This window comes from Brachionichthys hirsutus, chromosome 9, assembly GCF_040956055.1.
Source record: "Brachionichthys hirsutus isolate HB-005 chromosome 9, CSIRO-AGI_Bhir_v1, whole genome shotgun sequence".
Taxonomy (NCBI): domain Eukaryota; kingdom Metazoa; phylum Chordata; class Actinopteri; order Lophiiformes; family Brachionichthyidae; genus Brachionichthys; species Brachionichthys hirsutus.
Window position 1 is genome coordinate 14,329,928 of NC_090905.1, and position 27,000 is coordinate 14,356,927.

General features: G+C 51.2%; 2 protein-coding genes across 3 annotated transcripts in view; both read left to right on the forward strand.

Moving 5' to 3' along the window:
- The first annotated feature begins 1,347 nt into the window (after positions 1 to 1,347).
- Positions 1,348 to 6,965, forward strand: mylk4b (myosin light chain kinase family, member 4b). Its single transcript, XM_068743603.1, has 12 exons — positions 1,348 to 1,860; positions 2,310 to 2,391; positions 2,491 to 2,752; positions 2,851 to 3,086; positions 3,178 to 3,283; positions 3,756 to 3,849; positions 4,273 to 4,382; positions 4,459 to 4,600; positions 4,661 to 4,731; positions 4,811 to 4,939; positions 5,021 to 5,252; positions 5,829 to 6,965. The coding sequence occupies exons 1-12, from the start codon at positions 1,348 to 1,350 to the stop codon at positions 5,871 to 5,873; spliced, it is 2,022 nt and encodes a 673-aa protein (XP_068599704.1). The 3' UTR covers positions 5,874 to 6,965.
- Positions 6,966 to 8,372: 1,407 nt separating this feature from the next.
- The window catches only part of gmds (GDP-mannose 4,6-dehydratase), a 62,425-nt gene continuing 43,797 nt past the window's right edge, over positions 8,373 to 27,000 (forward strand). For both annotated transcript variants that reach the window (XR_011105637.1, XM_068743261.1), the window contains exons 1-4: positions 8,373 to 8,576; positions 11,647 to 11,691; positions 12,533 to 12,620; positions 13,082 to 13,191. Coding sequence is in view for 1 of the 2 variants with exons in the window: in XM_068743261.1 (XP_068599362.1) it covers positions 8,478 to 8,576; positions 11,647 to 11,691; positions 12,533 to 12,620; positions 13,082 to 13,191 (342 nt within the window). In the remaining variant the exon portion in view is untranslated. The remainder of the gene's footprint in view (positions 8,577 to 11,646; positions 11,692 to 12,532; positions 12,621 to 13,081; positions 13,192 to 27,000) is intronic.

Below are 27,000 nucleotides of genomic sequence, written 5' to 3' on the forward strand. Positions count from 1 at the left end.
ACCGCATAACCTTAACCGTGGGGGGGGGGCAAAGATCAAACCTGCGGCTGGCCTTGCACAGCTCTCCCCCCCCCCGTCATGCTCACAATCACCACTTCGGTCTTCAATGTCGAAGGTCAAACTGTCCCGGGACCGTTGGACGTTTCCTAGGTGTGTGTTTCCACTCCTTCTCAGATCATTTTGGGCGGGCTGTCCCTTTAAATCCCTGGATAGCGATAGCATGTCGTGCTACTCGCCCAATCTGAGATGACGCGTCGCTCCAGCTAACGTCTCCGCAGAGTCAGCCTGTCCTCTTTCGCTCGGCCCTTAGCCGGCGAGTGTTAAACCTGACAGCTGACGAGCTGTCTGTACTGGGAACACTGGGGGGGGGGGGGCAGAGATAGGTCAGGTTTTTCCGGTGTTGACAGATGCATGCCAGGATCGAGGCGCCGGCGCTTTGTCGCCTTGTCCGCGCCGCTGCAGCGCTGAGGCGTGGAAACGTTCGAGGTCAATGTCAATGTGTCCAAGATCTCCGTCGTCTTGAAGTCCCACAGTCCTCCTCTCCTGTCCAGGTGGCAGCACCTGTTTCCTGTTTTGCCATTCCGGGATGAAAGGCAGGGACGACGAGGAAGTCTCGGTCAGATTGTCTTTACTCGTCTTCCTCTTCTACAAAATGTTGAAACGAAACTAAAAAGATTTTTATCGACGAGTGTTTTCAAGTTCCGTTTCCGGCGATGTCGGAGAAAGCAACTGGAGACGCTCCAGCAAGCAGCGGCTTCAGATGTTTGTCCTTCTTAGGTCACTTCCTGCTTACTGGGAACCTTCCTGTGTCGCTTTCATTTGTGTTTCCTGTTTGGAGTAACGGATGGAAAATCTGCATATTCCAAAACCGTGCTCAGTTTTGACCTCGTTTAGCTTCAGGAATACCCACAATGCTCGTTGTCTTTAACAGAAGTCCAAGCAGTTGATGTCTATTACTGAAAGCACAGTGAATCCTAGCCCCCCCCCCCCCCCAGAGTTTGGCTCCCGGTCTTCTTCTGTTCTTTTTATAGGCCGTTTATTTGTTTGTCTTTCTCTTTGCGGCGTCAAGTTTCAGTCTCAGATTCCTGGGATTCTGACACCTGACTGGAGGACTGAAGGGTCTCAAATGTCACATAGCGACCCCCCCCCCCCCTAGCATCTCCCACCTAACCCCTGGGCTCTTATCACTGGCCACTCGGCCCCTGACGTCCGTCTGTGGGGGGGGGGGCTGCACTTTACTGTGGAGGACAGCCCGCCGTCGTCCTCCCGCTGGTCATGAGCTTTTCGCTCCCCTCGAGCAGGAAGCTGTAGCTCGAGCTGCTCTTTGCGTGGATGTCGCAGTCAGTCATGAGTTCAAGCCTCGTCAACTCTTTAGCCAAGGTGTACGATCGGAACCCCCTCCACGGCCAGAAGCCTGGGGGGAGGAAGCCGTCTCTTAACGGATCGGACAAGCCCCCGGCCTGCGCCCCCTCCCCTCAGGAGGCCGCGCTGCGCTGCGTGGAGAGCCGCATGGACTCCCTCAGCTCCCAGATGGAGCGCCTGCTCCACATGCAGCAGACCGTCCTGACCCGGCTGGACGGCCTGTCCCACGACGTCCGGGGCATGGGTCGGGACCTGGCCTCCATCCGCGGGGACGGCCACGGGGGCAGGCGCGGGTCGGGGGCCGAGCTGTGCAGGGAGATGCGGGGGGCCGTGCAGAGGGCCGGCGAGAGGATGGACAGTCAGGGACGCAGGCTGGACGGGGTGGAGAAGCTGCTGGAGGGCACCCAGCAGGTGATCAGCTTCATCGGGGAGGTGGTGAAGAGCTCCAGGCTGCTGGAGCTGCTGTTCAAACAGCCTGGAGGCACGTCGAGGAGGAAGGTGAGGCTCCCCATCTCGAGAGGAACCGGCTCCTTCAAACCTCTGCTAGGACACCTTGTGAAGCTATCGTTAGCCGTAGCGCGTGGCTCTCTGTAATGTTAAGTGCTTTTCCTTTATGGCGTGGTCGGAGGCCTGGGGGGGGGGGCGGGGGTCGTCTTATCTCAGCTGGACGGCGTCGCCCCAGCACTCATCGGTTCTGCGTTGGTGACTGATTAAACACGGCCTGCATCGTCTGTGGTTAAAGCCGTCAGCGAGGCGTTAAATAAAGGTTGTTTCATTCAAACTTCCTGCCTGGAAAATCCTGCTGAATGAAACATAGAACTTTGACTTTCTTTTTTCTGCTTGTTTCCCCTTTGAGACTTAAATTGATCCGCTGGCTTTGGACGATTCCTGTCTTTGGATGGATCCGTTATTTGATGCTTGATCTTGTTTCTTCTGTCTGAATCCAGGCTAAGGATGAAAAGGATAAAACCAAACTGAGCCCGAAGGGCCCGAAGGGCCCGAAGAAGAGGAGACCTCAGGACCTGCCAGGTAGGCCCAACAAGCCGGACATAAATGCTCCAAAGTTTAAACGGACCCGTGTCCTCTTACTTCACACTGATGCTCATCCCGCTGGTTGCTTTGCTCCAGAGCCGTCTCCTCTGAACGGACCGGTGCTGCCGGGTCAGGTGGAGAAGCTCAACAGGCAGAACACGGAACATTCTCACGGAAAAGCAGAGGCTGGCAAACAGAGAGCGGGGGAGGAGGAGGAGGAGGGGGAGGGTGTCTTTGAGGAGTCAGAGGACGAAGCAGAAGACGGAGACCAGGAGGATGATGGGAGGAGAAAACGTGAAGAAGAAGCGGCGGCGTCAAAACCGGAAACCCTGGAAACCTCCCCCCTCCCACCGGAGAGGTACTTCTACCCTTCCAGCGACTCCTCCTCCTCCTCAGGAGGAAGGAGGAGGAGATCAAACGGAATAAAACATTGTCGTGTTCCTTTTTCACGGGCAGCTCGGAGGAGGCCGGAGACGCGGCCGCTTGCAGCAAACATCACGTCGCAGAGGAAGGACCGCCGAAGGACGACCTGAAGAAGAGCAGAGTGCACGAGCGAGGAGAGGGGGGCGCTGACGGAGCGCTGGGGGGGGAGGGCGAGCCCAAGGCCTCCGAGCCCGGCGAGGGCAAGGTGGGGGAGGAGGAGGAGGAGGAGGAGGAGGAGAGCGAGTCTGCCCTCAAGGAGTTTATCATCGGTGAGACTGAATTCATGGACACTTTCGAGTTTGTCCCTCTTGATGCCCCCCCCATCCTCTTTACCCCTTTTCTCCTCTCTTTCGGTTTCAGACTCCAGCCCTCCACCGTCGGCGCCATTCGACCACCGCATCGTGACTCCCAAGCCCCATCAGGTCTCCACCTACTACGCCATCGACAGGGACGAGGTCCTGGGGGGGTGAGTCCTCCAGCACGCAATAACAGAGGGACGTCCTCAGACCTGTTGTTGCCCCTTGAAGGGCAGATGTCTCCGAGCCTTGCTGGGGACAGCGGGCCTCTCTGATGTAATAGACGAGCGCTAATCCCTGCCTGTCCAACGGGAGATTACCTCCCAGCATGCAGCACATTTCTCAGAGCTCACACACGATGCAGCTGCGCCACTAAAGCGCTTAATTATCAGGCAATTAATCAGCGATTGATCCCAGATATAATTACAACTAAGCTTTTATTGTTTTATTTTTGTCGGGTCGGAAAAAAGGAAAGGAAAGGCCGGGCTACGGAGAAAAAATAATCGTTGAGATTCATATTATGATGTGGATTATTTGGGTTTAAACTGGGATTATATAGGGCTAACAGCAGAATAAAAATTCTAAGGATGATTGATCCAGATTGTAGTTTGTGCTTGACTCACTTCGCTCTCCGTCCACCAGGGGGCGTTTCGGGCAGGTGCACAAGTGCAGGGAGAACTCCACAGGTTTGACCCTGGCTGCCAAAATCATCAAAGCCAGGAGCCAGAAAGAGAAGGTACGATGATGATGATGGGGTGGTTGAATACAAACAGACCCCCCCCCCAGGAAGGATTGCATGTTAAAAATAGACGCCGCTCAGGGGGGGGGGGCACTATGTCAGCCTCATTGTGTCGCTCCTTGCTTCGGGTCATCTGAAAGGGATGCGAGGCGGCTCCGGTGTCTGGGCAGAACTCGCTGCTTACATTCTCATCTGGGGAGTGAGAAAAAGATCAGAGCCCGCCCAAAGCCCAACAAATCCTCATGTGACTCACGTTGCCGTCGGCGATCACCTGTGACAAAGTGCCTGGGTTGCCAAATCCTGCCTGTCGCCCTGTCCGAGTGCCCTCATGTGAAAAGTGCAGATAGACGAGGAATGAGGTAAAGAGAACCGGAACCGGAACCAATTCCTCGTGTCTCTGCCCCCCCCCCCCCCCCCCAGGAGGTGGTGAGGAACGAGATCCAGGTGATGAACCAGCTGAACCACGCCAACCTCATCCAGCTGTACGCCGCCTTCGAGTCGCGCCATGACGTCGTCCTGGTGATGGAATAGTAAGCGCTCCCCCCCCGCCCCCCGCCCCCCCCCTCGGCGAACGAGCTGCTGTAAAGCGTGAACTCTCTGCTGCAGCGTGGAGGGGGGCGAGCTGTTCGACCGCATCATCGACGAGAACCACAACCTGACCGAGCTGGACACGGTCCTGTTCATACGGCAGATCTGCGAGGGGCTGCAGTACATGCACAAGATGTACATCCTGCACCTGGACCTGAAGGTGAGCCCGCCGCGGCGCAGACGTCCCATTCCTTAAGCGCACCGATGCTTCTCGTTCCAGCCGGAGAACATCCTTTGCGTCAGCAGAGCCACCAACAAGATCAAAATCATCGACTTCGGCCTGGCCAGGAGGTGAGATCCGTCCTCTCGTCCCAGAGTTGTCCCTTGCCCCCCCCCCCCGGGACCCACTCACCCGTCTCTTTGGTTTCAGGTATAAACCCAGGGAGAAGTTGAAGGTCAACTTCGGGACGCCGGAGTTTTTAGCTCCTGAAGTCATCAACTACGAGTTCGTCTCATTCCCCACAGACATGTGGAGCCTCGGCGTCATCACGTACATGCTGTAAGTCGGAGTACGACTAACAGGCGTGCTTGATGAAGGACTCGAAGCGTCCCTGACCCCCCCCCCCCCCCCCCGGTCCAGACTCAGCGGCTTGTCTCCGTTTCTGGGGGACGAGGACAGCGAGACGCTGAACAACATCCTGGCCTGCCAGTGGAACTTCGAGGAGGAGGAGTTCACGGACGTCTCCGACGAAGCCAAGGACTTCATCACTCGCCTGCTGGTGAAGAGCAAGAGCTGGAGGATGAGCGCCACGGAGTCGCTCCGGCACCCCTGGCTGTCGGAGCGGACTCTGCACTACCGGCTCAGCCAGAAGGTGAAGCTCCGTTACAGTCACTTTAAAACCCTTTTTTTGTCTTAATTTTAATTAATTTTTCCCCCACATTCTTGACTTTAATCCCAGAATATTTGTGTGTTTTTTTCCTCATATACATTTTGCACTTAAATCTCTCAAAATATTTAAATTCCTTCCTTTGATCTCAGAATATTTTGTTTTCTCTTGCGGTTTCAGCATTTAAATTTCAAATAATAATACATTTTTATCTGAAATTTACTATTTCATTTCAGAACATTTTAATTATTTCCTCGCATAATCTTGAATTAAATGTCGGAATATTTGTGCATGCTTTCTCCTCATAAATTTAGAGCTTTAATTCCAGGGAATAGTTATAATTTTAATCTTAAATTTTCCTTGCATATTTATGATTTACATTTCAGCAGAAATGGTGAATTATTTGATCTTAAATTTACATCTGAACTTGTCCCCTGAGTGTTACTCCACCCCCAGCTCATGACCATCATCAATAAAGGCCTGACCGGTTCTAATGAAGGTGTGAAAGCGCTTTGATCGTCTGATCGGAGGCACTAATCCAGCTGATCCTCTCTTTGGCAGAAAAACAAGTTCCACTCCACACAAGCGCCTTCTCCGGGAAGCTAGACGGGTAAGAGCTGAAGCACCGTCTCTCCATCATCAGACCTCCTTCAGCCTGAACCTGAACTCCCTCCAGAAACCCTGTGTGGCCCCCAGCCTGCGGGGCCCTGGAGCCGAACCCTGGACCAACGCTGCTGTACCCGTATGGCTACTGGACGACTCCTCTGCTTCGCCTCCTCGTGCTAGCTTAGTCCCACAGCTCGTAGTTCGGACCTGAACGGTGTTGGGAAGACTTTTACTCACGGCTGCCTCGGCGGCGCCGGCCTCTGTTTGAAGGGAACAGGACGTCCCACCGGGCCGGCGAGGAGCCTCGAGCTCCGGGTCCCGAGGTGACGGAATCACGCCTGGAATGGCTCCAGGACCGTAAAGCCGCCGAGACGCTAACGGAGTGGGGCGTCGCTCGGACGCGGCGATGCCTGAGCGCTTCGTTGCATGCTTTGCACGGTTCGGACTATTTCCTCAAGATTTAGCAAACAACTTTAGATCAACTATAGAATGGCTGCTGCTATTTACGAACAGATGTTTCTTTCTTTTTGATTTACGAGTCTTATAAACTAAAAGTTATCCTTGCTTTGGTTGAAGTCACATCGCGTTAACCCGTTTGATTTAGCGACGCTCTCATTCCCCCCGGAACGTGAGAACGTCTCAGCGACGCCTTTCTCTGCGCTTCCTTCGCCGCTCCTGATTGGTGCACCTTGGACTGGACTTCCCTCCGCATGTGGTCATGCTAGCAGTTAGCCTTTGCCTCTGCAGTTTGGAGTAGCCCTCTCACCTTCCATGAAGGCGTAACGGACAACAGAATACTACCTATGATTGATTGGTGTTTGATTCTTCTGTTCGTGTATTTACGGCACTTGAAGTGCAAAGCTTGGGTTGGGGAGACAAACAGGACTTCACCAGTGGAGATGGACAGCCCAGTCTGTTCAATCCGGGAGACGGAAGGCCGGATTTTAATCCGTCCTTTGGCTGCTTCGGTCGGATCTCGAAAAAGCTTTGTGAGTTTTAAATAAATGTTTATTTGAAATTACTATTTTGTTTAAAGTTTTCCTGTGAAATGATGAGACAAATGTATGTAGAATATAAATAAATGAATAAATAAAGCGCAAGTAGTGTTTCTTATTATGGCACTAAAATAATCCAAACTTTAAATACATGCATCCTTATTAACGATTGATATGTTTCTCACTAATCTCTATGGATTTTCATCAGGGTGGATCGTTTGGTCTGTTTGATGATTTCTCTCTGAATATTTTTTTTTATTTCAGTCATTTTTCCTCGCACAAAAATCAGTCGCACATTTCCAAACCTTGAGTGTCACACAAGCTGCTTCTCCAACACTTTCCAAATCACATCGTTCCTTAAATACTTCAGGAAAGTTGAAGTTTGCCATTTTGACCCCACGTTAGAATAAATATACAACATCGCCACCTAGTGGTGGAATCATGCCAGGGCATTGTAGCTCTCGGCTCTCTCACACTCTTTGGAAGTGTGGGTGAAAGTCCAGACTCCAGGGTGACATCAACGTGGGCGTTTGCTGAAGAACAATAAGGAGGACAACCGGGCTGATCACACTGACCTTTCATCCGACCTTTCATCACCGGTTCCCACGAACACGAACACGAACACGTGTGAAGGACGAAGGTTTCTGCACAGCGAGACGCCTGCCGAGCAAACAGAGCTGGAGCAGCGGGGTTGTTCTCTTTTGATCGGGCCGGGTGGATGAACGCTTCTCAGGGTCCCAGACACCTAAAGATGTTTTCAGTGGACTGGACTGAAATCACACCTCCCGTCCTGCTGTGCAGTGAGAGAGGCCTTTCACGGCCCGACCGGCCCTCTCAGCTGGAGCAGATGTGGTGATAAAGACTCAAATATACAAGCATAATAAAAAGATTAGGGGCGCCTTAGTGGCTGTCCGCTCCCGTTAAGACGGGGCCTCGAGCGGCGTGAGATAAATTCCTCTGTCAGGGTCCAAGTATCAAGTTCTGTCCTGACAATCTGGTTCATTTTGCCTGAGTGGCTCATCGGTTTTAAAGGCACCCGGTCCAACACAGATTCTGCTCTTGAATTTCCTCTAGAAAATCAGAAAATGAGAAGGAATATTTTGGGAATAATTCACGGATCATGCTTAAATCTTGGTGAACTATGGTTACAGGATTATGAGATTGAATTAGTTGACTTTTGGACCTTGTCTCACTGAGACTCATTCTATTTCAAACATCACTTGACAGAAGTTTTTTTTCTTCTAATAAAGACTTTTAATGTGTCAAGGAATGCATGTGTCTTATAGCATATATATATTTAAAATAATTGGTAACAGGAAACAGGAAAAATCAACGTAGTGTTTCCTCCTGCCCTGTTGGTGGCGCTGTCAGCAACAGCCTTCTGTCCTCATACGGGCCCTACCTTCTTGACTGACGTCTCCTCTGCTGCTCGTGCATTCTCTTCTCTTATTGGCTGATCTTACCGGCGCTTCCGGGTTACGCGTTAAAGCCGCAGTGACGTGTTTGTCTCACGGATGCTGAGGACGCTCGTTGATAATCACAGCGTGAACACATCGCCGGTTCTCTCCGGCGCTTTGGCCTAAGACGGGAAACCTCCAGCCGGATAAACATGGCCAACAACCCCGAGACTGCTGACGTTCCCCTCGCGGTGAATGGAGAACCGAAGATGAAGAGGAAAGTGGCCATAGTCACCGGCATTACCGGACAGGTAACGCGCAGTAGCGCAAAGCGACACCTCCCGGGTCGCTCGTTCATAAACGCCGGTGGTGGTTTTACGCCTGTATCCGGTGCGCAAATCCCGGTCCGTCACTTTCAAGCCTCCCGTTGCGTGAAAACGACGCATCCAGTCTTTTTTATTTTATTTATTTTGCCACTGCTTCTGTTTAAAATGCGTCAATCCAATAAACCCACTAAACTGAAGCAGCGCCGGAAGCTGTCATTGTCAATAGGACAAGAGAAACGTTTGTTTATCGAGAATAAATGACGAGCAGGAGCTGAGCGACGCCGAACCAGCCAGACAGGTGGCCTTTCCGAAGGTGTGTCCAATCCGGGGACAAAGTGTCCCAGGTTTTATGGACCAGGAGGCACAGAACCGGATGTCCATTTCATTGCCTCATATACAAGGCAATATATTAGAGTTTATCTCATCTAAAGGAATGTTTTTTTATTTCTACGTGCTTATTAACGCCTGATTGGCCTGTTCTGCAGGTAGAGAGGCAGCAGTGCTCCGTGACGCTCCCCATACGTTGCTTGAGTCCCACCTGTCTTCCGGGTTTGCAGACTTTCACCGTGAAGCCGCAGAATTTGTCTTCATTGTCGGAATAATCCTTGACGAAGGAAGTCTGGATGGTCCTTCCACCTGGAAGGGGCTCCGTGGACGACGGCACGGTGTTCTGTCTCAGGGGATTAAGGGACGCGTGTCCTCTCTCCTGTTCATCCAGTCAGAAGAGAGGATGAGATTCAGCGAATCGGAGCAGACGGAAGGTTCCAGAGCTCCACGGCCTTTGTTTCTCAGGCCGGATGTCGGTCAGTTATAATAGTTGGGACAAACCAACAGGAGGGAGGAGGACAGACTGAGAATCGATCTGAATACAGAATTGATTTACGGGCGATCGATTTGTTTCTGAAGGCTTCAGAACATTCGGGTTGAGACTTGAGACCGCTTTTATTTTGATGGTAAACGAGCAGGTGGGTTTTCTGGATATTCCGGATGCTCGAGCTTTAACAAAGGATTCAGTTACTTCCGCGTGTGTGTGTGTGTGTGTGTGTGTGTGTGTGTGCGCGCGCGTGCGTGTGTGTGTAGGTTTCATGGCGGAGCGAATCAGCTGCTGAAGTTAAACCTTAAGTCTGACTCCTGGTTTGCCTGTTAAAAGAGGTTTTATCTTCTTGGAGGTCGTTGGCTCCTCTCCTTCCTCCTCCCCTCCTTCCTCCTCCTCTCCTTCCTCCTCGGTTGGACTTTCCCATTAGGAAAGAAGCTCTCCAAAGATGTTTGTGTTTTCTCATTTAATTTTCGCTGTTCACGTCTGTTTTTAGGAACGTATCACGTAAAGCATGGAAATTCACAGGCGAAAATCCGGTTGTTTTTCAAAATAAAGCACCTTTTAGATGCTAATAATCAATACCGGGCCGCTGATTTAAACCATCGCAGCAAATAAAGTGCAGGAAAAGAACATAAAGTTCAGGAATCTTCAGCTCTCTGAGGTGACAGAAGACGTTATGAGTCTGCGGCGGCGCCGCTGCTCTTCCTGCGTCGCAGCAAAACGGCGTTGGTTCATTTTGGTTCTGTCGGCCGTGGCTGCGACCCCGAGGGCCCGTGCAGCGGGCCAGCAGACAGGCATCTGGACGGACCGTCTCCGGCGTGGCGGGGGTCACGCCCGGGTAGCCGCTGCCCCGTCTTCGTGCTGCATCGGGGGTTGAGGCGCCGGTCATGGGAGACCGCCTTGCTGCCGGGGCTGCTCTACGACGCGAGGCTATGAAGAGCACAGGCTCCACGGTCAAACTTTAGCTTGGCTTCGAACTCCAGCGCCTCCTGTTGGGATAACACGACTTCACAGCGATATGACCCCCCCAACCGTTTGATGTTCGGGCCGCATTCCTTCCACTGACAGCAGGCTCTGAGGCAGCGCCAGCAATAATAATCATAAGGCTAAGAATCCGTGCACGTGTGTCCTCTGCTGCTCGTTATGGCTGCTGATGGACCCGCCCGCCCCCCCCCCCCCCCCGCCTGAAGGCTGGCTATTCGTAGGTCAGACAGGAAGAGATGGATTTGAGTATTTTAATCGTCTCCATCTTAAGCTGCGGAATATTCAAAGACCGTCTTGGATTCGCTGGAAATGTCTTTTTGTATATTTGAGTTTTTACGAGCTGCACCTGAACGCAGCATCTTCACACGGAAGCCACTCCTCTAATATCCGCGCCGTGTGACATCGACCTGACGGGGTGTGTGTGTGTGTGTGTGTGAGTGCGTGTGCGCCCCGTGGCGGCGAGGTGAGGCCAGGGTTTGTGGGCTAGTACCGCCTCAGAGGAGCCTCTTGGTTTCCGTGCCGGTCTGGCGTGGAACGCTTTGACCCTGGCGCCGGGGCAGGAAAACACGACGCCAGCCGGAGCCTTGAACGCGGCGCGGACGGGCGGGGGGCCGTCACCTGCCCCCTGCCCCCTGCATTCAGCAGAAACAGGCCGGGCGTTTGTGTGTCACCTTGTTTTCTTCTGCCCCCCAGTGGCCGTAAATCTGCCAGTACCAGCGGGGTAAAGCACCTGTGCCGCCGCACCTTAGCTGGTCAGTGTGGGCGGGGGCTCCATGGCGAACCGACCCCACCTGTACAGCCTCCCGAGTCGCCTCGAACACATTCCTGCCTGGTGCTCAATGCAGGCTGGCGGGTGTCCCCAAAAACCTGCTACCCCCCCAGCTATGGAAAACGACGCACGGTCCTGGCATACCTGCTGTGTGTGTGTGCGTGCGTGCGTGCGTGCGTGTGCGTGTGCGTGTGCGTGTGCGTGCGTGAGGGGGATTGAGGGATGAATGCCATGACTAGTTCAGAATGTTCCAGAGCGTTCCAGAATGTGCGGTCGGAAAGTCTGAGCAGGGAAAAAAGACGGGGGGGAACAAGACCTTATTGACAAGGTCCCTCACACACACACACACACACACGTGCATACACGCACGCACACACACACACACACACGCACACACTGGTGGTGTTTCAGAGGTGCCGGTGTTCTCACGCCATTGCTTTAAATCCCTGATTCACCTTGATCAGAGCGTCTCCTGTCTTTTTCAGGACGGTTCCTACCTGGCGGAGTTCCTGCTCGCCAAAGGCTACGAGGTGAGCGACCAATCCTGTGTGTGTGTGTGTGTGTGTGTGCGTGTGTGTGTGTGTGTGTGTGTGCGCGTGTGTGTGCAGACGCACGGAGCGACATTCCTGTGATGAGCCGTGTGTGGGAGCGCCTGGCTTTGTGCGCAGGCCGCCTCCCGGCACGCCCCTTTTGTGTTGCCTCTAGGGCTGTTCACCCCTCACCTTTGACCCCTGGGGCAGATCATTAACAGGGAAATGCTTGTTATTACACCGGCATACAAACGTTCACCTGCTGCAGGTGTTTTCAGCAGCAGCAGCGTGTGAAAGGTTAAAGGTTAACCGGCTGCTTCTGGCGGCCTGCAGCTTTCGTGGGGCTTCTGCGGGCGCACACGCGCGAAAGCTGCGCGCGTGCAAGTCGCGCACACGCCCGTTGTGCTTTCCTGACAGTAGCCGGATGATGTCATTTCCTGTCAGATGCATGGCGGCGCGCTCGAGCTCGTACCTCGGCGCCGGCCCTGCCCGGTCAGCTTTCTGAGATAGCAGAGGCAACGCGGACCAGATCCAGGCCGGGGCAGGAAGTGCACAGTGAATAAAGGAAGTGAGGTCGGGACACAGTGCGGTCCCGCTGACGGACCCCCCCCCGTGGATGGGGTTCTGTTATCTGACTGCAACAGAGCTTCCTCACGCATTCCCCTCAGAACACGGAGAACAGATCCCAGAACAGCAGAAATAAAAACACGGATCTGCTGCACAAGACGCCGGACCGCCCCCGGAGGCCGTTAGCGTGAACTACGGCCTCCTAGAGTTAGCCTAGCGTGGGCGCGGCGCTAAAGTGATGAATCGAGTGTTTGAAATGACTTGTTTGTCGCAGGTTCACGGCGTCTTGCGTCGCTCCAGCTCCTTCAACACGGGCCGCATCGAGCACCTGTACCAGAACCGGCAGACGCACACCGAAGGCAGTGAGTCTCCGGTCGACGTCTGTTTGTTGTGCTGCGCTAAACCGTCACATTTTTAGCTCTAGATCTATGTTGTAACCACGGCAACGGGACGCTGTTTATTTTGGCAGTTTGCAGAACGTTAATCTATTTACTTTGACATTCCTTCGGTCTGTAAATCTGCCACCACAAACCTGACAGCAGACTTGTGTTAATGCTTATCCTGTAGAATAATATTTGCTTCTGTAAACGGCTCAAAGTCACATGTTTCTCTTGGGCCAATCAGAATCGAATGTTACACAGGAAGCGTCCGTTTGTCTCCGTGTGCTTTGATGCTTTGATGCTGCTACGTAGTCATCGTTGACTCGTGCTAACGCTAAAGGTGTAAGCCGACACACTTCTGATAGGTCGCCTCGGGACGGGAACACGAACGGTTTCATGTTTCCTGCGTCCTGATTGGTCGTGTCCGTTTCCTTCTCCGTCAGACATGAAGCTGCACTACGGCGATCTCACAGACAGCACGTGTCTGGTGAAGATCATCAACGAGGTCAAGCCGTCAGAAATCTACAACCTGGGCGCCCAGAGTCACGTCAAGGTAGGGCGACCCACAAACACGCCTGCAGCGCCTCCGGTGGACGTTTGCTGCGTTCCTCCAGCCTGCAGACTCGTAGCTTTTAGACTTTGATCCTCTGGCGGCTGCAGGAAAAGCAGGGATTTAAGGTAGGCGACTCAAACGTGGCGCCTTTAACGCTCTGGCTACGGACCGGCGTCTGTGTTCCGGTCAATCCCAACGGCTGCTGGGAAGCTCCAACAGCCGTGGGGCGCGTTAAAAGATGACGCAGAGGATGCTGAAGCTGAAGGGGCGGGAGCGTCTTCCTCCGGAGGGTTAGCCGGTGCCTCAATGTCCCTTTTGTCTCGGAGTTTCCTGGATGATCCCGGGAGATCCTTCAGCAGCGCCCCGCCCCCTCCTGATGCGGCCGCGACTCTGCTCCAACCTCCCACGCGGAGGATCATCTCGAGGCCACACACACACACACACACACACACACACACACACACACACACACACACACCTGCACAGTCTGTGCTGTGTTTACCTGCGTCCACCAGTAAACCTGCCGGAGACGAGCCGCTGGCTTACTGGCGGCACTGGTTTCCAGTCTGCTCCGCCGCAACGGCAGCTCGCCATCTCCCGTTTCTCCACCTCGCCGCCGCCGTTTTTCAGGGAATCCCTTCTGAGGCTGGTTCGTTCATCCGACGTCTCCGGCGAGCCGGTCTGATGTGGGACGTCTGGGTGTGGGGGGGCTGGTTTCCTTTGCAGAGACTCATCACTGAGAACCCAGTGGAGGGACGCTGGGGGGCCAGACAGGCGACCAGCTGCAGTATCAAAGGTCGGCAAGCGCAACAGGAGGGGTGTTGTGTGTTCTCTACGGTTTTCAAATTGGAACAGGATGGCATGATGGGAATAACCGAGGAGGGAGGGGCCGAGGAGGGAGAAGCTTGGGGAGGGGAGGACATGCATGCGTGGCGCAGCTTTTGGTTTCCTTGGTTTTAAGGCTTTTGAAGACAAAAGCTCAGATTCTGCCTCTGATTGGTGTTTGTTCTATTCCTGTCCGATCGGGCCTCGGTAACGCGCTGTTTGCGTCATGCCTCGCACCGTGTTGTCGCGTGCTTCCTGTCTCGGTTACACGTATGTGGTTTGCGTGTTTTCCATTTGTTTTCCGTGCAGAATCAGGACTTTGGTGGTTTTGGCTCGGTTCTCTAGCAGCATAATCTCTGAGCTCACATTTTCTCATGCGTCCCGTCTGTTGACCGAGCAGAAGCAGGACCGCGTCGCCTCGGCGGCCTGTTGGTCGGCGGTCAGACCGGCGTTTGGAAAGGTTAGGCCTTCATGCTAGATAAGCCGCCTGGCCCGAGTCGAAAGCGAACTTTACTTTAAGAATAGCCGCTGCGTTGCCAAGAGAAACACGGCTGCACAGGGAATGCTTCGCGGTCGTGCGTTGTGGCTCCGGTTTGTTGCTCTACTCGTGAGTCAGGCCTTTCTCTGTTTCCCAGGAAGGTCGTTACGCATGGAAACGTGTAAATACGCTGAGTCATATGTAAATATGACTGCGTCTGAATCTGTATCTGGAATCAGACCTCAGATATTCCGCATCAGCTGTCCCACTTGGAGAACATGCTGGAGGGGAAGTAAAGTGCAGATGTAGTTTCACCTGCGGCTGATAGATGGCAGCAGTGAGCCGCCGGTGAGCCGGTCCCTGCCTGTTTACCGGACAGCAGCAGTCCCCTCAGGTCTGAGGAAGTCGTCCAGCTTCATCATATATATATTTTTACTTCTAAAATATATCTGAAACTATATGTTAACTATTTTTAATTCAAAGGTAGCAGATTAATAATAATAATAATAAAACAAATATTTCTGTAGCTTTGAGACAAATGCATTCTTAACAATTTAATTTGCAGTAATATTGTTTGTTTTCTTTTCTTTTTCAAGTGAAAGTATGTTTTATGTTCAATATGACGAGTTGGCTGTAGTCAAAAGAGAAATCAAGTAAATATGAAGAAGTTTCGGAGTCACCTTGTTCTTCCTCGTGGCCCAGACTTCCTTCATCTTGTCTGTAAGCATGTCTTGTTTTGTCTTTTTACCTTGGTGAGGGACTGACAACAGCCCGTACTGTCTTCTTCTGTACACACCGCAACAAACTCACCGCTGGAATCGTGTGCTTCATTAGAGAGGAGCGCTGTAATGACTGGACAGTAACCAGGAATGCCTCCTAAATATTTATCAGCGCGGCGGTCTTCCTGTTGCTATGTCCTCGAGGGAGACGTTTGGCAATAAAAATCAGGCGTGCCACGACTTAATCGGTCCTAAAGCGGCTCTGTGTAAAAGTAAAGATGAAAAGATAGAACTCTAAAGATGATTCTTTAAACTAACCTATAATTAGAGTACAGTTCAAGCCGTTGTTAAACCTGTAAATGTCTTCATTTAAAAGCAGAGCACCGCTTTAAAGTACCGCTAAACATGACTCCAGGTGCCGAAAGACGGGCGACACTAATGTTCAGCTAATCGCCCACTTACTGTGATTTAACATTTTAACTCTGTGAAATCACACACTTTGTGTTTTGTGAGTTCACAAGCTTTCTTGAGAACCTTAGTGTTTACACACACACACACACACACACATTCCTGTGTTCTTCAGTGAGGAAGGTGCATCGTTGGTTTAGCTTTAGCTGCTAATGCTAACGTTCAGACATTTATGATGCTCGCTTGGAATGATCCCGTTTTACGACTTTACAGAATATTCAAAGTGGTTCCGTTGTAAAGGAAATGCTTATTTCTGCTCGCGCTTCCGCCGAGACTCGAAAAAGTCTCGGTTCGTTTAGGCCGGAAAATGTTCTGTGATTCTTCTTCGTCATCCTTTTTGCTGAATTTCTTTGTCGATGATCATTGATTGAATGAATTTCTCGTCCTCGTTTCAGGACTCGGCCTCCGTATTTGCGTGTGTTGATTTAATTTGGAGGGTTTAGCCCTGTTTTCTGGTCTGTGTCATTCCCGTCCTACCCGGACCACTGCTGCACTTTTTTTTAAGTATGATCTCCTTATTTTTAAATTGACGTTCTTGTGAAATGTCTCTGTTTTTTGTCTCCGTCCTCATGCAAGTGTCTCCTCACCAAACGCAAACGTGTGTGTATGTGTGTGTGTCGCTGTTTCTGCACGATGACTTTAATATTTCCCTGGGAGTAGTTTGTGGGGACACGCCTTCTGTCGTATGCAGATCCAGGAACATTAGCTTCTCCTGCTACACCGGATTTCGCTTGTTGCCATTGTTTAGTTTCGCACACATGCTGTTTTAACATAGCCACAGTTAGCTGCTAGCGTAGCTTGCGGCGCTTCCACTAAAGGGAAGCTAAATCACACAAGCCTGGAGCTAAATTAAGCAAAAACAGCGAGCGACACAGATGATTATTTGTCCATACGTACGTGATGATGACACAGATTTGTCTGTACACACATTCTGCAGACACTCTAGACTTTGTTTTTATTTCAAGAAGACAATCAGTCATAATAGTTCCTTCTGTCATCATTAATCTCCGCCCACTGTGACACAATGAATTGATTAGGCCTCCCTCAGCCCCTCCAGAGGTGACATAATCTCCCTGTTCACAGCTCAAACCGTTGCTAATCTGGAAACACAAGTCTCGACCGAGGTGTTGGGCCTCCGCACCGACGCTTCCCGCTCGCCTGTCGAAATGCAAACAATGACGTTGCGTTTAAATTAGGAGCCGACGGCAGCCCTCCGATAAAGGCTATCCTTTATTTCCCAATCTGTACGCTTTTAGATCTGCTTTTAGATCTGATGCAAGCTGTAATCGCTCCGACATGCACCGTTCCTTTGTTGTTGTAGCCTCTGGTGGACACACTCTCCGTCTGTTGGGTAATTTGAGGTTTGCTAATCTGATTGCTGAAGCCAGCTGATGAGCTCACGCGTTTTTTGGATGGATGGCGATCGAGGTGGAAAAACAAGGCGAGGGGAGGCAGCGTTTGAACCCGGCGGTGAGAAATGGGCGAGGGGCTGAGGAGTTACGACGCGAGATTCATATGGAGCGTAATTTAGTTAATTGCCATTATTAACTAAATTAATTGAATCATGAATCGAATTATTGGAATCATTAATAAATCAATGGAATCATGAATCAAATCAATGAATCATTAATAAATCAATGGAATCATGAATCAAATCAAAAGAATCAATAATTAAATCAGTGGGATCATTAATTAAATCAGTGGTATTATTAACTAAATTAATGGAGTCATTAAATCAATGCAATCGTTAATGAATCCATCATTTCAGCCGTGGGTAAAGCCTTTTTTTTTACCGTATTGCTGAGTCAGGGATGAGCAGAAAACCATTTAGAAGTGAGAAAACTGTTGTCTTTAGGACAGAATGCCCCCCCCCCCCTTTGATTGCCCCCCCAGGCGTGTAAATTGCCTCAGTAAGTGCCCTCTTAGAGTCGCAGACATGCTTCAGCTGCAGCAACTGACCCCGAGATATGACTGATATTCCTGCGAGCGTGCCCGTTTGGCGTAGCGGCTCGGGCCGCGTCCAGGTCCAAACACATCTGTCGCGCGCCACGGTGATGAAGATGAAGATGAGGAGGGGTCAAGGCGGGCTGCGATAAGTGCCATCTCATGGAAAAGAGAGCACGATTAGTCAGGAGATAATCTCTGCTCTCTTGTGTGTTTGCAGAGAGGGCAAACTCCAAAGAAAACACACGCGCACACACACGCACACGCACACACGCACACGCACACGCACACACACGAAACGATTACAGAGTTTAGCCAGAAACGACACAGGAAAGTGTTTTCTTTGTAGAATGATCCACACGTGTTTCTGCAGACAGATGCGTCTTCTTCTCTCTGCTGTAGGTGGACTTGTCATGGTTTGGGGGGGGGTCAGGGTGTCGCATCCGAGTTTGACGATCCCTGACATTCCAAACAGCCCCCCCAAGCATTCCGTCCCCAAATCACGAGGATAATGACGGCCGTCCGGCGTCCTCCTGGCGTGCCGGTCACTTACACGTAGCCACGCACCCGCATGGGGCGGTAAATGTTTCCCACGCGCCCATCGCCACGGTGATATCTGGGTGACCCGAGCTGGCTGTATCTACCCCCGTGTGGCCGCTGCAGGCCGAACGTTTACAGTAATGGTCTCCAAGTGATGCCTGTCGCAATAAAAGTCAAGCGTCCCGCACGGCGCAGCTAACCGATCTGCCCTGCCGGTTTTATTGTAGCGGGAGGCGGGGCTGTAAACCACGGGACCGGAAGGACAGCCCGGTCGCCATCATGCACAGATGTCAGAGCCGGCTCGGCGTGGCGGAGGCGCCGCTGGGGAAGCGGCGCCTCTGGGTTGTAGCGTGTCCACAGTCAGAGTGTGTGTTGATGAACTAACTCATATCTTGAACTGACTGACTAAGCTAACGTGTTTTTGGCGGCACGATGGGAGCGCCGGCGTTCATCCCCGGGCGCCTCTGTTTGCATAGATGCTGCATTTGGCCTTCGTAGGGCAGGTGTTGTACCACTGCATTGTGGGTAATATAGCCATTTACAAGCGCATTGACTCGGATAGTTCTGCAAACGATGACATACTTTTCATCGTTTACAGAAAAGCAAGCGCCGAACCGACCAGAGGAAAGATCAAAGTCTCTTCTTTCATCAGGAAAAAGAAAGCGCGTTCCTCCCGGGTTTTATTGGCCTTTGAAGAGAGGCAGAATTCAATTTCAAGCCTGATTGATATCTGATTCAATCCATGCTCCATTATATTTATTCAACAGGTATATAAATGATAATTCCTGATAAACATTTCAAATAAAAACAATATATTGTTCAATCTCAACCCGATAAACATGGCATCTTCATCGCTGACTCATCGCCTCTTTAATTACACCGCGTGAGAATGGAGATGACATGACTCAGCTGCAGGCGTGGTCACAATGAAAGAAGCCTCTTTGTACAAGGAACGCCTTCATACCTGAGTCGATCAATCGACTGATACCTGGCAGCTGAAAACGAGCTATTGTTGATTGTGACAGTGAGTAATGTCGGATGTCCATGTCGGATTTCCACGCTTGAATACATCTTTATAAAAGTTGCGTCGTTGGGACGTTTCATAAAGCCGAGCTTGCAGCGTACGACTGCAGGAGGAGATGGATTGTCCGATGAGGGGTCGTCACAGCAACCCAACGTTCTCCACTTCACCCTGTCCTTTGCATCGTCCTCCCGACCACCACTCTCATTTCTGATCCTGTCCAACATGGTCACCCCCAAGGAGAACTTCAGCATCTTCATCTTCATTACCAGAGTATCAGTCAGACTCACGCACACACACGCACACACACACACACACACACAGTTACTGTATTGTTGCTGGCCCGTTTCGCGGCTGCAGTTGGTTCTCGTCTCATTTATTGACTTTGACTTGTGGGCTGAGTAAGAAAATCTGGTTCATCGTAACCACACGTGGAGTCTCGACGCTACTGTTCCTCCTTTCTGCGGGTTCATGGATTCACGCTCTGGATGTTCCCGTAGTCGCGGTAATTGTGCGAGCTCTCTGCGCTCGAGCCTTGCCGTTCTCAAAGAGCGCGATCGCCGTCGCGATGCCTTTTGATTTGCCTTCCTCGCTTGTCTTCAGTGATAATTTGTTCAATCAAAAGTAAACCTACAATTAGGAAGACGACCTGCTGAATCATTTCTGTTCATGCAACACATTTCTAACAGAGGTCTTTCAAACTGGGAGACCTCAAAAGGCCGCAAGGTTTAAAGCATCCAGGTAGCTCAGACCCCCCCCCAAATAACGGGCTGCAGGACGACTGCAGGAACCCGGCTACTATTAAATACTATTATAACTACTGCAGAATGTTTCCATACACGGCAACTGAAAAGGCAATAAAAAGACATCACATTCAATGAGCCGGTAATTAGCTGACAGGGAAGATTGTCAGCGTGGAATGTTGCTGCTTGCTTGCAAGGCTAACTGCTGTGGGGGAATGTCACACAATGGCAGCTGTCATTTTACCGTGTTTGGATCGGGAGATAATCCGTAACGACTTCCTGATGGGCAGAATTCCTCGGCTGGCAGTTACAGGTGCGAGGGGCGGGCTCGTCAGAATGTGACGGGACTAGCTTCAAGATGTATGCTGCTTGTAAAGTCGGTTTGAAAATTCGACAGCGGTTCTGTCGTCCTTCTGTTGTTTCTTACCGAGCCAACGACAAAAACCCTTTTGAAAACGGAAGATAAACACGGCGTCTCTGATTCCACCTCTATCTCGCACAGACAGGAAGTGGCCACCGGAATGAATATGTGAATATGCAGATGAGGTGTAACGTATCACTGCAGAGGAAGAGATTCCATATGCAGGACTTTGAATAGGCCTCTGTGAGCCCTGGTTCGCATCCGCTCCCACGCAGTGACCGGGTAAGGCAACCCTGCCGGACGGGGTTGTGGTCGGCCTCACCGGGACGGAGCGGATCCGAGAGGAGAACACTCGGGCCCTGTGGTGGAGGAGCTGGAGAGGAGGTGAGGACGGGGAGCTCTGTGAGAACGTAAACACGGGGCGACACCAGATACGAGCCTCGACGCGAACAATAGAGTTCCAGGCTAATGTGGTGCAAAGCGTCAGACGAGTGTCCATCAAGGATTGTCTTTCTGGACTCAGAACAAAGCGTCATCAGCGTAGCGCCTCCTTTGCTAGCTATCCAGCTAGCTTGTTACAGCGGTGTTAGCGTCTAGTGTGGCGTTTCTGCAGTGCTTCGCTGAGCCGTCGATTTGAAGACATTTACCGCGATGTTCTTCAAAATGCTAACTACTATTAGCTCCCAGTTTAGTGTCACACAACGTGGACCAGGCTGCGTAGAAGGAACCAGACTGGACGATCAAGTCTGTCCTGTGATTTTTGCATTACTCGACTTGCAGACAAACAGGCAGAGGCGATTGCCAACTTCCTTTACAGATGTCACAAAGTCAGTGCTGACATTTAGAAGGAGAGTCCGGTCCTGTGCACTTCCTGTGACGTTTCTGCTGCAGCGCGGCTGTGGGATATTTGTCCATAGATAGCATCTGCACCCAAAGTACTCCAAACCGAGAGCACGTCTCTGCCTCGTCTGGAACTTGAGGATATTTTCCAACTCCCTGCTGTTTCTGAACATATCTGTGGAGCAAACAGCTGGAGTGGCCAGAGGTTGCTCTTGTGGTCCGGCCATGCGGCTGCTGGATCGTGGGATAGTTTGGGTCAGCAGATTTTCTTCCTCCGTCTTCTCCTGTGGGTTTATCACCGGCTGTCTATCTGCCGCTGACTCGCTGTTTATTCTGTCTGCCCCATTTCTTATCTAACGACACTTTTAGCTTGAAACAAAATGTCCCACTTCTTCGATTTGTCCTCTCCAGGATCAGATTTAGGGCGTCCTTCGCTGTAAATATTCCTGCTGCGTGTCTTTCCGTTTGGGTGGAAGAAGCAGAGCGAGATAAAGGAAAGACATGCCAGAAAGCCTTTCCGTTGATATCAGAAACTTACAGCAGAGCGCTTCCCCTTCCCTCCTTCAAAGACCGGCCACTCCGCAACGTTCCGGCCAAGGCATGCCGACCCCTGCTCTGATTTTCCCGCCCCGGCGAGAGAGGCGGGTGGAGCCCAGCTGGACTTGAACCCAAGCGATTGTTTTCTGCTAACCTTTCTGTGTGTGTGTGTGTGTGTGTGTGTGTTTGTGGTGTCCACGTGGATCTGGTAGTGGGTCACGTGACACAGACGGTTATGATGTTCTAAACTCTTGCCGGGGGGGGGGGGGGCTTTGTTAAAATGAGGAGAGGTGAGTTAGATTTAAGGCAGCAGATGTGGAGAAACATAAGGTTAATCACCAATCGGGATCGAGGCGAAGGTAAAGCAATGGGGATATATTATTATTTTAAGTAAGCACGGTTTTATAAATCTTTTTGGAAAGCAGCTATTCTGTTGAATTTCTACGCCACGAATAAAAGCATCATCCAATCAAACCACGCAACGCAGGCTCCTCCTCCCAGCTCCTCGTGTTTATACCATAAAGGACAAAATTAGAAGATGCCACATAAGTGATTTGGGGTGAGTTACCATGGTTACTGCCTGCAAAGACAGGTTTACTGACGGGAATCTGATCATTGTTTCTGGGGGGGTGATTGTTGCGTGGAAGGCCCGGTGCGGGAAGGGGGGGTGGGTGGTGTAAGATATGGAGGAAGGCACAGAGATAAGAAAGCGCTAATGGCTGTAATCCACTCCAGATGAGAGGTCGGGAAAGGATGAGACTGGTTGGCCACGCCCACACCACTCCATCTACTGTGACCCAGCTTCTTCCTGCTGTCAGACAAGCCATCGCCATAGCAACGCACACCTACACACAGTTACAAACAGACGGTGGGCTGAGGGTTCTTCTCCCAGACCGCGACATACTTGTATTTTTGTAGTTTGTGTTTTAGCAGCAGGCGGTTCAGAGTCCTCGTCTTCGTCTCCTAGTGTGTTTACGTAGAGTACAAACAATAAGTGCAATATTACAATAATACAGTACAATTAAGGCAAAGAAAATACTACTAGATGATGTTTGTCCCTCTGGGCTTGCTGTAATCACCTAAATAATCACCTGACAGAACGCTGCATCGACGTTAATGCGCTGTGGTATGATTTGGCCAACAGGTGGAGGCCTATCCAAATCCCGTGACCCTGATCCGGTTCCACCTGGTTCAGAAAGATCCCTATGAAATGTGTAACACCTGAGCAGAACTCTCACTGTTCATTTTTGTCCCGGATCACGCCAAACCTCCAGAGTCGTCATGCAGCGTGGATATAATCTATAAAATAAAGGTCATTTTGTTCTGGTTCACGCCTCCGTGCAGCCGCGAGAATCGGTTTCTCTGATTCTGCTCCGGTCGACGGGAACCAGGTTTGTTTGTTCCGTCGCATTTCGTCACTCTCGTTCGCATCGCTGCGTGTGAAGACGATTCGTTTGCAGCCGTTCTGCGGTTGGCTCCCGTCTCATTTCCCAACCGGGCCTGTTTTCTCATCGCCAGGACAACCCACGCCCCGTAAACAACTCCAAAGAGACACTTTCAGTGATTCTGCCAGACAGACGGGGAGGTATTTATAACGCCTAACTGCCCGGTTGTAACCTGGATCCTGCTCCTTCCTCTACGATGCACACACACACACGCACACACACACACACATGCAGCTGTTGTGCTGCTCCCATCCAGGGGGTCCTGGGTGGGCCGGGCTGGATCGACTGGGGCTTTAGGTGCAGCGGGACTGCAGTAAATCAAGCTTTATGCTGGATCTGGATCTGGACTCCGTTTTGGGCACATGGTTCTGTGACGGCCAGAGTGTGTGTTGGTTTGTGTTATTGTGGGTCTCTGTGTGTACGTGTGTGTGCAACGAGAGGCAGCACCTGCAGGGGTAGTGGTCTACAAAGTTAGGAGATGCAAGGAGTGTGTGTGTGTGTGTGTGTGTGTGTGTGTGTGTGTGTGTGTGTGTGTGTGTGTGTGTGGAGGGCGGCGTTCACGGCTTCCTCTGCTCACAAGGACGGCATTCATCGAGCGAGCGGTGCGTAGCCGCTGGGTGGGTGAGGGGGTCCGGCGGGGGAGCTGTTAGATTTAAGTGGGCTCCGTGAGTGAGGGGAGGTGGAGAAGAAGGGAAACGGGTGGAGAGAAATGTGCCAATTTGTCAACTCGTACCTCCCACCACCCCCACCTCCTCTAATCAGTGATGATGCTGGCGGTTGATTGCAGCCAAATGGTGCAGGAGCAGCAGCTGGGGGGGGGGGGTGAGGAAACGTGGAGGTCTGAAGGGGGTCCCAGCAGGGGGGGGTTCAGATGTTGGGAGGTCCTTCCTCACCTCTCTCCTCTGATCATTCACTTTAAAGTCATGTGGTCCCGGTCAGCTGATAGAGAGATGTTACCTCACGTTTAAGGTGTGTGTGTGTGTGTGTGTGTGTGTGTGTGTGTGTGAAGCACGCACAGGGACCCACACTAACACAAGTCCGTGTTTGTCAGCGTGAACATGGCTGACGATGTGAAGCGTGTCGCCGATGACGAGTCTGCGTTGGTGTGTTTGCGTTTCAAACGGCCGAGTGATTGATCGGCAGCGAGCGTCTGCAGGTTCGATCATGCGACGGCGGGCGAGCAGGAATGAAGGGCTTCTTCTCTTCCAGGGAGTTCCCCTTCCAGACGCTGTTATCCAACGCTAAAGGAATGGGCCTCTGCTCCGCTCATGGCCGGGCTCAGACCTTTTTCTTTCCTCTGCATTTTAAAGACGTTCTGCGTTCACATTTTACGCTCCGCACGCTTACGCTGGCGGCTGGGCAGTCGTTGGTGGCGTCGCCTTCCAAAATACCCGCCACAAATAACAATGCAGGTTCAGCAAATCTACGTTGGGGAAAAATCAGGTAGATCCAGAGCGTCATCGCCATGGCGACAGTTGATTTCACACATAATCTGTTCTCGCACCCCCTACAAAAGTAGTATTCCACATGAAGGTGAAGAATGCAATTTATGATAAAGGTATTAGCAATAATAATAATATATATTTTAAATGTTCAACCATTGAACTTTTACCTACAGACCCACAAGCATCCGTTTTGGCTCTCAGACTCTGGTTTCTGGGTTTTGTTTCGACGTTTCTCGGTATGTTTCTGTTTGTGCTGCTGGAATGTGACTGGCCCATATTTAGCTCTATAAGTTATAACCCGCCGCCATATCATCCAACCTTTTATTGCTTTTTGATCGGCATGTCTGCGTGGGGAAATGAGGCCGCCCCGAGCTACAAAACATGGACTTGAGGTCTGACGTGTGCCGCTGCAGCAGACGGCATTAAACTAGCGTTGATGCTACCAGGACTTCTAAAGACTTAGAAGTCCTGGTAGCATCAACGCTAGTTTAATGCACAATGGGTTAATAATTGTTTAAGGTAACAAAATTAATTAAAATCTTCTAAACAATCTACGTGTTTCATGTTTTCATCACATCGCCTTCAATTCATGCTACGACATGAACCAAGCTTAGCTAAGCTAAGCGGCTAACAGCTAGGCTCGTCTCGTTGGGAATCACATTGTGAGCTAATATCGTTATTATTATTATTTATGCATCCACCATTTGCACAGAAACGTTGGCGTCACAGCTTTGTAGATTTCCTGCAGTTCTCTGCATACATTAATATTAATCGGTTCTCTTTGGGGTTTTTAGTGAAATTTGTGCAAACAAGCGATTTGCGTTTTTGCACGTTTTGATCAAGCCACCAAAATTCTGGTTTGGAAGTGGCGCTGTGGAAACTGAACGATTTGGAGCTTTGGAACGGACTGATGGCACCGGATCAGACTCTTGGGGGACGGAGCAGCGATGAAGCGATTAGCCGACCACCTTTTAACACCGGTGTCATCAAGAGAAAATGCTGCAACTAAAGGAAGAGGAGAAGTCAAGGAGGAAGAGCGGAGAGCCCGAAGGCAGGCGGGGACTTTCCAGACTCCTGAATAAATCCTGGTTCTGACAGCTCATCTCCAACCTTCGGTCTACCTGCCCTGACAGACGCTCTCCAGGATCCATTTCACTTTTAAAAACGCTCCGACCGATCACAATGATGAGCGAACATCGGTATCAGTGGACGGACGCAAGTCAAGCCACGCTTAGTAAAAAAATACTGTTGATCTTTGCCTTTAGGGCGCTTAGGAGGACTTTCTAAATACTAACTTTTAAGCTTCCTTCAAGTGGATCAACATTTCCGTGTTCGGTCTCGCCGTCTGCGGCGACCGCTGCGCTTAAACCCAAACTAATCCGAGCAGCCGCAATAAAAGAATCACCCGAGTGATTGAACGCATGCTGGTGCATTTCATTCTGCACGACAGCGGGTTCCTCTGCGTGCACACGGGCCTCATCACAAACTCAATCAAACGCAAAAAGGCTTTGAACATTAAGATATAGCTTAAATAATGACGTCGCCTGCGCCTTCCTTAGCTTGTAGCATCATCAGAACTCCAACGACGTCCATGGCGACTTATTTCCTCACTCATTTCCTCAGAGACGGTGAAATCCAGAAGCTCACTTTGACTTTTTGTAGTTTGTGTTGGTGTCTGAGGAACTCTTACTCTGCTGACCCGAGACGACCCTCACCTGATGCAGGTGTACGGCGCACCATCCTTAAAAACTTGCACCTTGGTATAACGCGGCTCTAAATAAAAATGCAACAACAGGTGTGTGTCGCGTGTTTGTTTTACTTTATCGTAACGTTCATCAGCAGAGGCAGATGTCTCACCTGAGTGACCTTTGTTGACCCAGCTGCAAAGCTACGCCTGAGCGCTATGAATGCTATGCAAACCTGCGCCCGCTGCCTTTGAGCCGCGCCGATGGCGTGCATTCTTTGAGACCATCGCTGACATGACTTTTGCAATGAAGTGCAACGAAGTCTCGCATGCCAGAGAGTCATACCTTCACTTTTTACCTGGTGGCGAAGGACTCCATTTTTAGATCATCGCTGAAGAACCGACTCTCTCTCCAGCTGGATGAGGCAATGTCGGACGCCCACGCCTCGCTCTCGCCCCGTCGCTCATCGCGTCTTCGAGCGTCTTCGAGCACACGATGACGGAGATGCATCTGTAAACACACTTTTTAGTCGTTCAACGTGAGCCAAGATAATCGTCCGTTAACAGGTTGGTTACCATGGAAACCATTTGGGCGCCCTCTTCACACGTACATGGATCCCGTCTGTCAGTCCGTCATATCGCCATCGTGATGGGGGAGGAGCTTGTGGTGATACCTGTTGTAGAGTTAGTTATGGAAATGCACGCCCCCCTATGAACAATTATCCGTGTGCATGTAGACTATTGATTAAAAATCAATGC